Source organism: Miniopterus schreibersii (genome assembly GCF_964146895.1).
Source record: "Miniopterus schreibersii genome assembly, chromosome: 17".
Taxonomy (NCBI): Eukaryota; Metazoa; Chordata; class Mammalia; order Chiroptera; family Miniopteridae; genus Miniopterus; species Miniopterus schreibersii.
This window is the reverse complement of record NC_138117.1, coordinates 10,418,451-10,430,772: the sequence shown is the minus strand read 5'-3', so window position 1 is coordinate 10,430,772 and position 12,322 is coordinate 10,418,451. Positions and strand designations below refer to the sequence as shown.

General features: G+C 37.9%; 1 protein-coding gene across 1 annotated transcript in view; it reads left to right on the top strand.

Annotated features, from left to right (window-relative positions):
* The window catches only part of NUDCD1 (NudC domain containing 1), a 37,407-nt gene extending 29,156 nt beyond the window's left edge, over positions 1 to 8,251 (top strand). The window contains exons 9-10 of the mRNA XM_081116776.1: positions 4,409 to 4,568; positions 6,461 to 8,251. Of these exons, the coding sequence (XP_080972902.1) occupies positions 4,409 to 4,568; positions 6,461 to 6,753 (453 nt within the window). The 3' untranslated portion in view covers positions 6,754 to 8,251. The remainder of the gene's footprint in view (positions 1 to 4,408; positions 4,569 to 6,460) is intronic.
* The last annotated feature ends 4,071 nt before the right edge of the window (positions 8,252 to 12,322 follow it).

The window sequence follows — 12,322 nt, the reverse complement described above, 5'->3', positions numbered from 1 at the left end:
AGGATCTTCTTCTTCTCCATTTGGAACTGGAACCTTCTAAAGAGTCTTATTTTTGGTTCAGTTGGATTATATTTGAGACCAGAGTTGGTTTTTTACAACAAAAAAACTCATTTTTCTATTATTTGTCATTTTTTTATAAATATAGGCAAAGATTCAGTGAAGTAAAATTACATAACTATTGCTATTTGGGTATAAGTGGAATAGCTAGCTCTAAATTGAACAGCTCCAATAATAAGTACTAAGTCCATCTTCTTTCTAAAGGCAGATAAGTGTATTGTATGAAAGTAAAGATCTACCTGGTCAAATGTAGTTTCTTGGTGTACTCAAGAGGGTGTGTCAACTGTAATTTAAAATAAAAAATGATAAAAAAGAAAAAGAGGATATGAGTTGGCTTGTCACTGAAGGAGACTGCAATATTTTGGAATGTCAGTGGCACATCCACTCTAGGAATCCTGTAGTATTTATCGACAGTTTGTACTTCTTTCTGCAATGTTTGTTGCAAGTTCTCTTTCCTTGATTTCACTTGTCATGACTTTATATAATTTAAAATTACCTGTATGTGGAAAAGTCAGTATATGTTCTTATAGTTTTAGGAAAAGATACTGTAACAAATGGTCAGAACTCTATATTGTAAATGACAGATTTCTCAAAATATAAAATTTCCTGAAAGAAGTGTATTTTGGTTAGAATTTGGCATTTGGGAAGTAAAATGTAAAATAAATATATGCAGCAGCACACTAAAATAGAAATATTAAGTATCGGAACTGAAGAAGGAAAGTAGTAAGATGTGGTTACTGGGGTGTGAATGGGTGTTCAAAGTTGCAACTCAGGATTTGATAAGACTTCTTGCCATTGTTTATAAACACCAACTTTAAACATGCCACACATGCACAACTTCACAACTGACTTTAACTGACCAAGCAGAATATACACATATTTTATAGTATGTGGATTACCATATCTGAAATAGTGCCTAGCCAGGGAAATACTCTGGTGGTTATTTGGTAACTACTGTAAAATGGGCTTTGGGAGAGCATGCAGTGATAGTGATTAAGAACATGGGTTTGGAACTACATTGAACTTAAATCCTAACTACCGCTCATTAGCATCTTAACTTAAATCTTTTAACCTCTTGAGGTTTAGTCTCCTCTTCTATAAATCAGGATTATATTCCTTATTCTCAGGAAGTGAAGATTAAATAAAGTAGTTGTGAAATATGTATATATAGAAAATATGTGTATATTGGTCTCTTTCCCCAGTTCCTGGCACTGTGCTCCTAAAACCCTTGTAATTTCCTGAGAAGAGCACTAGGAGCATCTTTTGTTCTAATATTTGGTCTTTGATCTGGCTCCTGACACAGAACCCCTAAGTCCCCTAGAATTCGATCCTAGATGAAAGGAGTGTGTTTTGTTCTGATGGAGCAACTCATGGTGGGCTCCTAGATCACTTCAAGATTGGGTCTGGTCACTCGAAGAACCAGGCCGTGATTAGTAGCTTGGAACTTTCAGCTCCACCTCTCATCCTCCAGGAAGGGGAGAGGGCCTGACTGAATTAATGATTGATCATTCCTATGTGGTTAAACCTCCATAAAAATCCTCCAAGTACGGGGTTCATAGAGCTTCTGTGTTGCTGAACACATAGAGGTACTGGGAGGGTGGTGAGCTTGGCGAGGGAATGGAAGCTTGGTGTGCATCCTCTATAGCTCTCACTATGCATCTCTTCCACTTGGGTGTTCATCTTTATCATATCCTTTTGTAATAAACTGGTAAACATAAGTGAAGTGTTTCCCTGAGTTCTGTGAGGCATTTTAGCAAATTATCAAACCCAAGGAGGGGGTCATTGGAACCTTGATTCATAGCCAGTCAGTCAGTAGTACAGGTGACAGCCTGGGACATGCCATTGGCATCTGAAGTGGGATGGAGCAGGGAGTTTTGTGGGACCGATCCCTTAACATGTGGAATCTGATGCTATCTCCAAGTAGACTCTTTCAGAACTGAATTGAACTGTAAGACATCCAGCTGGTGTTGAAGAATAGCTTGATATGTGGAAAACCCACACATCTGGTTTCAGAAGTGTTTTGAGTGGTGGTAGTGAAAGTAACTGCAGGGAGTGTTTTTACTTACAAAGTAGTAAGATACAGATCAACTCAGTATTTCATGCACAGTAAGAATAGAGTAAAATTTAGCAATTTATTGACATAAAGAATATGAATTTTGTATTAAAGTGTCATGTCATTAATTTTTCAATCTGGTCTCCTAACAAATACTTTGTTTCTGAATAGATAAAACCTTTCTCTTAATACTACTTTTTAATTTAATTTGGTAATAGCAGTGATTAAGGGTTGTTTAAATGTCTTCACTTTGACATTTAATCTTCAGAAGTCTTTAATTGCTAAATGTTCTACGAAGAAAAGAAAAAGACAATTTACTACTTGAAATTCATGTTTCAAATTTTTCTCTGAGAATATTTTATTCAATTGTAGTCTTCACTGGTACTTCAAAAGTAAATATAACCTTTTCTACCATAAACATGAGAATAGAAGAAATACGGAGTTATGTTTTATTGGCTAATGGGTTTATAGATTGAAGCAGTTTTTCCTAAGGCAATAAGACATTTATTTGGCATTAACAAAGAATGAGTTTTCCAACTAAGTAAATTGTCTAATGTAAATTAATTCTTTTAATTGTGAAAACTATATTTAAAGTCTTTTTCATGGCATCTTACTAAAACTTATTATTTGCCCAAAATCTTACGTAGAGCGTTATGAAGAGAAAGTACTTTTTTTTTTTGATGGTTGAATGGCATCAGTGTGACATTCTATCTAGGAGGTAGAACGCTGTGTCAAAGGTATGGCAGAAGTAAATCACGTGATATGAGATTGCTGTTTTTGTAATTAATAGTACTTTGACTCTACTCTGTTGGAGGTATATATAAGGTATGTATGTGGGAGTGGGAGATAATATCTAAGTCTGAGTAAGGGGTCCATCACAAGAGACCAGCACCGCCATCCTCTTATTTTCAGTAGTGAGCTCTCAGTGGTTCTCCTTTAACTTGGTGGTTCAGGGCCCTCTGTTCTGCCGTGCATTCAGGCATGAGAGGATTAGACAACAGCCCTTTTCATTGTTAGTGCTCAGCACATCCTTAAGGCACTTGGCTTATGAAAGTAAATGCATTTTTATGAAAATATTATTTCAACCCATATTTGTATTTCAGTTATTCTTCTGTGAAAGCCATTGGTAAACAAGTGAGAATAGCTAGCGGGGTGAGGGGGGCCGTTGTTGCAGGGAAGGGGGCTGTGGCAGTATCGGGTCCATCAAGCTTACTATAAAAGAAGGCCAGTTAGTTGGTGATTTTGAAAATAAAGCTGACTCAGCCAGTACTGTGTGCTGACACAGCTGTACCAGGAAATCCTCTTGCTGGAGAGCCCCCAACCCCACCAACGCTTCCCCTAGCGAATACTGGTCAGGGCTCTGTGGCTAATGTTAACCATTTACTCTCCATTCTGCTCTAAAACGGGTGGAAGCAATTCAGTATTTATCAAGTACTATGCATATTTCATGTTTTCTGCATTGGACATGATTTTGTTGGCCTTTAGACATTTTAAACTGATAACATTTCTAATAAAGACTATCAGTGCAAACTGTTTCCTTTAATAGAAGTATTCCTGTAGATGGAATCCGGTTGAGTCTCAACTTGATTATTTTGTATTAAAATGAATTTCTTTAGGCCTCAATATTGCAATAAAGCTTATTAACATAGTAAACATTCTTGACATTGATACTGTAATTAAACATTATACCAAAGTAAGTAATTTGTAAACAGACAGACCTGAGTTTGAATCTCAGCATTAGGATTTTTCTGTGTAGCCTAGAACAAGTTACTAAAGCTATCCACATATGTCCTTTCATCTATTAAATGAAGATAATAACCTTGTGGGTTGTTGAAATTATAAATCTGACATATAGAATGTGCTCGTGAATCCTAGTAGCTATCATTATTCTTGGTAATTATTATTACAAGCTAGCGTTTGTAAACTTTGTATTCGTATACTGTGGTTCAAAAAGTATTCTCTTTATAAATTGGTGTTTTATATCACATTTTAAACTAGTAATTCACAGTTAAGAGGTAGTTTATCATAGTGGTTAAGACCATAAACTCTGGGTTCAAATCTCAGCTTCACGGCTTATTACCAGGCTGTTCTTGGGAAGTTACCTGAGTGCCCCAGGCATCACTTTTCTCAGCTTGAAAATGTAGGAAGCAATACCACATTTCTCCCAGGGCATTATGAAGAGTTAATCAATTAAGTATATAAAAAGTCTAGAATAGATGCTGACATAAAGTATTTTTGCCATCATCATTTTAAATAATTTGTTGAGTAAGATATCATTTTTGTTACTTTTTATTTTAGGTGAATCTTGGAAGCAACCAGTACCTCTTCTCTGTCATAGTGGATCCTAAAGAAATGCCCTGCTTCTGTTTGCGCCATGATGTGGATGCCTTACTCTGGCAACCACACTCCAGCAAACAAGACGAAATGTGGGAGCACATTGCCACTTTCAATGCTTTAGGTATACAGTAAGCTCTTTCCCCTTTAAAAAATTTGAGCTGTCCTAATTACATTGGGATTGATTTCTGCTATAATGCGGTGCTTGACTATAGTTGATGAATGTCAGTACTTTTGGAACAGTAGGACTCATCTGTCTTCATGCTTGTACAGAAAATCAATGCAGAATAGAAATCAAAGTGGTTATCCAAACAATTGAAATGTGGTAATCAGTCATCTGTTTATTCCAATTAAGCTATACGTATTAGAATCTGAACCAGGAATTTGACTACCCTCCATGGAACTTGTATTCACGGTCTTCAGAGTAATCTTCAAAACTACACAATTGCTCTAAGGTAACGCACGTCAGTAGGCATCTTTCCTGGGACGTACGTGTGCAGAGAGCAATTCTAAATGAGGACACTTAGGGAAAATGAGGATAAGCAGAAATAAAATTTATTCCACTAAAAGGGAAAATGCCAGTCTTAAAACTAGAGCTGGGAAAATTTTAAACTACATAATTGTAGACTTCGCAATAATTGATTTTATATCAAAATACATTAGTATTGTGTGGGAGAAATTTTTCACGTGAACTTAGCCACAGTTACTGCTTTACTGAAAGGTAAGTAAAATCATACATTTTGATTGCTATGTGTGCACAACCCAAACTAGAGTAGATTTGTCACGGTCCCTTAGAGTTAATAATATAGCTGCTAAACTGATTAACTGAGACTCCAAATGGATTTTTATGACCTGAAATAAAGTTTGATTAAATAATTTAACTGCGTATTTCTAGCCTTTGCACTATAATTCCTATTTTTTTATTCTCTATCCCCTTTTTTAGTAAGAGGAAACTCTTATCATAATTTTTACATGCTCAGATCCTCCATTTGTATCCCCAGATCCCCTAGTACAGAATTGTGTTGTGCTTGAGTTTAAGTTAAATCAACTTTATAGTAGATATGTAGTCTGAAGATATTATATACAGTATTAATCTTGTCAGGATTACCCAGAGAACTAATTCTAAGCCACTCAAATAGGAATCTATATCCCAGTTTTCCTTCTCAAACTCTGCTTAATATTAAAACACCAGTATTTCATCTGCCTGCGCTCAGAGGTTCCTTTGCTCATTCATTGTTTGGTGAACTTAATTTACATTAGTGTTACAGTTTTTATTACATGTTATAGCTGAAAATCCTAATTTATATTTCAGCTTTTTTAATTTGTAAAGATAATTGTTAAAAAGATTAATACTGTTTTTTTCAAAGTTTAAGTAGTTTTCAAGGGATTTCCTAATGAAGTCTTTAAAATTAGATATGTGAATTTTATTTCAAGCTTGATGTAGTCTCAAGGCTCTACTTCCGGGAGCTGAAATACAACAAAATTCTGTTACAGTGTTGGCACTGGTAGGTAAAAGTACTAGCATAGAAATAATGAGAACATATTGTGCAATTGGTACCTTCAGGAATGGGGCCTGCATTATGAACACACTCCTGACGTAACTTACAATGGTGTCCTCTAAACATTTCATACTTGTTCAGAAAAAAGAAAAAAGGTGGTGTAATGACTCATCTGTGATTGATGAACCTAATTATTAAATTGGCATTTAAAGATATTTTGGCATGTTTTCAGCATTTAAATGTTTAGATGTTAGTGTTTTAACTATTCATGGACATTACATGGTGCTATATAGTTCCTTTCTTGAAGAGATGAAGCCATGTCTGTTTTGTTCCTTAGGTATCAAAGCTGTATTTTTGTACCAATTGGGAGAGGTTGATTGTTGCTAATCATTAGTGGTTCACTGTTGAGTATTTATGGTATAGCTTTAATTTAGGCATTTTAATTAGTAATGAATCACAACTTTTCTCTTTCTGTTTAACTTACAGTTTTTCTTTTATTTGTCTCATTTCTTGGCAGGCTACGTCCAGGCATCAAAGAGAGACAAAAAATTTTTTGCCTGTGCTCCAAATTACTCGTATGCAGCCCTTTGTGAGTGCCTTCGTCGGGTATTTATCTATCGCCAGCCCACTCCCATGTCCACTGTACTTTACAACAGAAAGGAAGGCCGGCAAGTAGGGCAGGTTGCTAAGCAGCAAGTAGCAAGCCTAGAAACCAGTGATCCTATTTTAGGCTTTCAAGCAACAAATGAGAGATTATTTGTTCTGACTACCAGAAACCTCTTTTTAATAAAGGTAAAAACAGAGAATTAGTTACTCCAACATGTTGGCTTCTCTCCGCTGGGGAAAGTGCCAGTGGTAGCTGGAAGGCTGGGCAGTTATACTGTAACCTATTAAGTTTTAATGTGTTAAATAAAATTATCTTGTATGAATTTTTATTTTTTAAAGGACATTGGAAATATAGTCAAGAGATTATGATTCTATAAAAGCTATGGAGTGAAGCTGAAAATTTAGAGAAAATTGGCTTCTGTAAAAAACATGATACTATTAGCAGTGTAATTATTTTTTAAAAACAGGCTAGAATCTTTTATATGAAAAAAATGTACAATTCAGTGTTTAAAAATAAAAATATTTATCGTGTACTCTTTGTTCATTGATATAGATTCTACATTCTGTACCTATAGAATGTATAGCATAATAGTTAAAATGGTGATTCTTGTAAATAATTAAATTTTAACTAAATAGCTGAGCTAGAGGGGAAAAGGGGAAAATACAACAGGACTACAGCAGGTCTCATATTATTAAAGTTTGCTGAGAGACTTTAAGTGTGTTTTCAAATTAAATATAGTTTACTTTTTATCCATTTGCTCTTTCATAGACACAGACAGAGAGATGATAAGGTTCTACAGAAAGTAGCCCTTATCCATTACTGCGTAATAAACCACCCCAAAACTCGGTGGTTTACAACAAGAAAGTTTTACGATTTCTCATGATTCAGTGACTTGACTGTTCTGTTCTACATGGCCTCTCATCCTCAGTAGGCTACACTGTTCTTCTTCCTGTGAGAGAGAAAACATTCCAAGAGGGCAAGCCCTGACGTACAGGCCTTACCAAGCCTAAACTTCCATCATATTCGGTCATCTTCCAGTGGACAAAGCAAGTGACAGGGCCAAGCCTGGAGTCAGTGTGAAAGGGAATGCATAGGATGCAGGTAGCAGGAGGTATGATTCATTGGGGGCCATTAATAGAACAGTCTGCCACACAAATTGTAATTTGTCCCTATAGTTCTTATATTTCTACAGTTATGAAAAAAAGAATTTTGTTTATACATTAAATTTTTTTTGCCATGAATTTTAGCTGCTTACATTATTTCTTTCGATTTCTTTTGATGTGATTTCCCAAAAAATTGTTTACTTTTTATACCATTTTTAGATCTGCTTAAGTAAACCTAAAGTTTAATTTTATATTTCTTTAGGGGAGTTGAGACCTTAATAGAAGAGGCAGAAAATGAAGAAAAGAGATGTAAGGTAGAAAATACTTGTTCCTAGTGTATCTCTTGCCTATCTGCGAGCGCTTGGCTGACCAGCGTTTTACTGAAAGGAGGAGAAGTACGTTGGAGAGAGAGGAAAGGAGGGAACGGGATGACATGCATGTTCTAAACACTGTCAGACTTTAATTTCCTAGAGAGATGTATTGGGATGCTAGAGAAAAATTTGGCGTTCCTCAAAACAATAAGAAATAGAGCTACTATAGGGTCGAGCAACTGGACCCCTGGGTATTTATCTTGAAGAAAATAAAACCGCTAACTCAGAAAGATATCTGCTCCCTCATATTTATTGCAACATTATTTACGTAGCCAGGGTATGGAACCAACCTAAGTGTTCATCAGTGGATGAATGGATAAAGAAATTATATATATAAAATGGATTATCAGCCATAAAAAGGAGGAGATTGTGCCATTTGCAACAAAATGGATGGACCTTGAGGGCATTAGGCTAAGTGAAGTTCGACAAAGAAACCAGTCAGTCTTGATTTTGCTTATGTGTGGAATCTAGAAACAAAAACGAAGCTAATCCATAACCCAGTGGTGGTTGCCAGCAGCAGAGGATGGGGGAGGGGTCAACAGGTACAACCTTCCAGTTATAAAATAAGTCCTGGGGAATGTAATGAACGGCATGGTGTCTGTAGTACTGTATTGCATACTTGAAAGTATTTGAAAGAGATCCAAAAAGTTCTCATCACAAGAAAAAAAAAAATTTAACTATGTATGGTGACGGATGTTAACTAGACTTACTATGGCAGTCATTTTGCAGTACATACTAATATTGAATTATGATGTACACCTGAAACTAGTATCATGCATATATCATTTATAAAAAGAAAGGAGGGTGGAATATAAAGTTGAGGCCAGATTGGTAAATCCTTAAATGTCAGATTAAAGATCTTGGAGTTTATTTTGAAAACAACAGGGAACTATAAGAAGTTTTGCGCTGGGGAGTAGTAAGATTAAAGCAGTGCTTAAAAGGGTTCATCTGTAAAAGTATGTAGACAATGGAGAAATCGGAGACATGAGACCAGCAAGAGGACTGTTATAATAGTCCTTGCAAAAGCTCTTGAGACACTGAGCTGGAGTAATGACAGTGGCAGTCAAGGAGGGGGACAGATAGACAGTGTTAGAGGAACAAGGACAAGGGCAGAAGAAATAGTACACATCTTTCTTTTATCGCACAGTCAGGACTAGGAGCAAATCGTAGAAGAAATATACTGTCTTTAGTTCGGGATACCCTGTGCTGAAAGGTTGTCTCTTAAATTTCTTTGAAAATTTTCTACAAGTTGACAGAATTCTACTTTCCAAAACAAAAAACAACACCTCTTGGGAATCTTGGAATAGAAGATAGTGTAAATTTGAGATAATACTGGTTAGTCTATCTTAAATTTACCTACTTATCTAAATGAGAGGTTGAAATCTTCACCTTAAAGATTTCACAGGAGCAGAGGAGCCACAGGTATTTCAAAATTCTATTTCTTAAAGGCACTAACAATTAAAACTAATAATATATAGGCCCTACTACATACTAGCCACTCTACATAACTTTCCTTCTAACAACCCCGTTACTGTTTTATGGAAGAGAAAACTGGGACACAGAGAGGGGAAGTAACCTGCTGAGTGATGCATTAGTTAAAGAGCCAGGAAGTGGCAGAGCCTAAATCACATCCGTCCCAGGTCTAGGATTTTACGCAGATGGACTCTGGGGCACAATTGTGTTTCTCAATCATTGCTTTTCTTTTGCTGCTTGGTTAACTTTTCTTGAAGTTGTCGGTGTTCAGTATCTTCAGAGACAGAGACTTTGGGAAAGTGAATGGTTAAAAATATTCAAATCCATGGGAAAGCTTGATTTATGAATTTAGAAACTCATGATTTTACCCCGTGCTTGGTGAGGTGGGTCTAGAAAATTCCACTGTGATTTCCATTGCACTGATTTTGAATTCCTTCCAAATGTACACTTTATGAATAATGGTTTCCCCAGTGATCTGATGGGGGACCAGCCCCAGCTATATGATAATTCCTAATTACGTCTAAGGGGTTATATAGGTTGGTACAGTGAGAAGAAACTGCTATCCAGCTGTTTCTGAACAACCCACCATCTCACAATGCTTTCTTGATAGCTTTGGGACTCCCTTTTCCGCCAGTTTTGCCCCAGCCCCCCTTTTAAACTTCCCTTTGATGTGTTTGAGTTCTCAAGGTATCATTTCAACCTGTGTTGAGTCCTGTGTTTACTTACCCAAAGACCTTGTTTTACAAAGATAGCAGCCGGCTAATCTCCGTGATCTACCCAGTGTCCATGAGTCATTAAAGCAGGAAAGACTGTTGACCTATTTGCCAAGTCTGCCCACTGTGGAGCCAGTTGTAGTGACAGATTTTTGAGATGAGCGAACTTCTCTGGTAGGGATATAGCTAGTGGTTTCCACACATTCCTGGTAGGGCTCTAGAATGATGATTCATAGAACTGGTTCACTGTAGAGGGTTAAAGAAAATTGTGGCGCAAGCCATCTGTCCCTTAGCAAGTGTTCTCACTTTGGTGATAACAAATACTGATCCTAAGTCTGACAGAAGTCTGACTGCCAGAATGGCAACTTTTTAAACTGATGTGAAGTTAGAAACTACAGTCAGTCTGTGGTCATCAAGCACCAGATACGGTGGATTGGGTCAGAGATGTTGCTTTTTAATAAATAAGAGAATAAATAGGCAAAGAGAGAGGAAGAGGTAGGAGATGGGAGAGAACTAGGAGCTGTTGAGAGGCCTTGAGGTGTGTGACGTGCCTGTGCCTCAGAGCAGCCTCCCCAAACCTTCAGTACAGCCTCCTAAACTCACCTGTGTGATGTTTGTGTTCACAGAAGAGGCTGTTGTGTTGTTGCTTTGTTCGTGGTGTTTACCTTTGCCAGGTAATATGCGAGGATGCTGGGTCCCCACCCCTGGAGTGGCAGGGTGGCGTGCAGCTTTGATTTCCAGGTGATGGGTTCTCAAGGGGGGTTTAGGACATTTCACTCATGTGAACCACCAGCATTATTACTGTTTACAACTTAAACATCACAAACTATACTGAGCAAGGACTTTGGCTGCAAGCGACAGGACTTGTTGGAAGGGCCCGAGCTGCATGAACCAGCGGCTGCCTGGGACCTGAGCCTTTAAACACCATTGACACACAGGCCCTCTGGTCATCTCCTGAGCTGCATTCTCTCCTGCTGCTCACTGGATCTCTCCGTCTGCTGTACCGTGACTGGCAGCATTACCCACCTTATAAACCCATATGAGGCAGCTTTCTAATATAGACTGACAGCCACGGGGTCCCACAACACACGTGTAACAAGTGCACAGGAGATTTTCTAAACAAATGAAGAAATATGACAGACTCAGTCAACTTTCCTAGCAATTCATTATTCTTGAGGTTGCCTTCATCTCTCTACAAGACCGCTCATCTTCCCTCCCCCCGACGCCTGTCACCCTCCACACAAACCACTTCTCCGGTGCCTTTCTGCTTGTCTTCGGGTTCTGCTCTTTGCTGGCAGCAGCTTATCACATAGACTCATCTGTGCTAATGTGTTACATCGCCCAGGTAACCAAGCTTATTGACTGCCAGAGTAAATCTCCCTGTATCCAAACTGCATCCCCCTGGGCCCAGTTACTTTCCTCTAAAATGCCAGTGTACTTTTCATTAAAATGCTTGCAAATCCTTCAGGTTATTAGGTTTATGGCAGCCCCATTAAGCGGAACAATAATGACTTATGTAGAAAGTTAGGCGAGGATCTTTGTTTTGTTCAATACAAAAGCTCAGGTCTGCAGCTAGGTTCTGAGGTCTGTAGTCTTGTATTACAAGCGTGTCTCTCTGTGACTTAGACAACCTCCGGAGTTCTTTTCCCAGGAGGATATTAGTCCTCCATGAAACTGTTCTCTAGCATTTACAGCCTGGAAAGCCCAGCTGTGATGCTCGAGCCTCTGCTGAGAAAACAGCAGGGGTTTGGGGTCAGGACAGACCTCCGTAAAACTGCCAGATCTGCTCGTTATGGGCCTCGTGACTTTGGACAAGTCACTTAATGAGCTTACGTTTCTTAAGCTGTAAAAGTAAGTAATAATACCTTACTGAGCATTGCACCAATTAAATACTGAAAGAACCACTCTGCCAGGCTGTCTCCAGCCTCCGATCCACTTCTGGCCTATAAAAAGTTGACATAAGTGCAGCCATTTTAAAATAGAGCTAGGACAGCCATTCCAGAGGGACTGCCTTGCACGCCTTTCTCCTCAAACCGCTGGAATGTTTCAACCAGGCAAAATAACTCTGGGCTGGGCCAAACGAACATTGTATTTCAAACAAGTGTTCTTAAG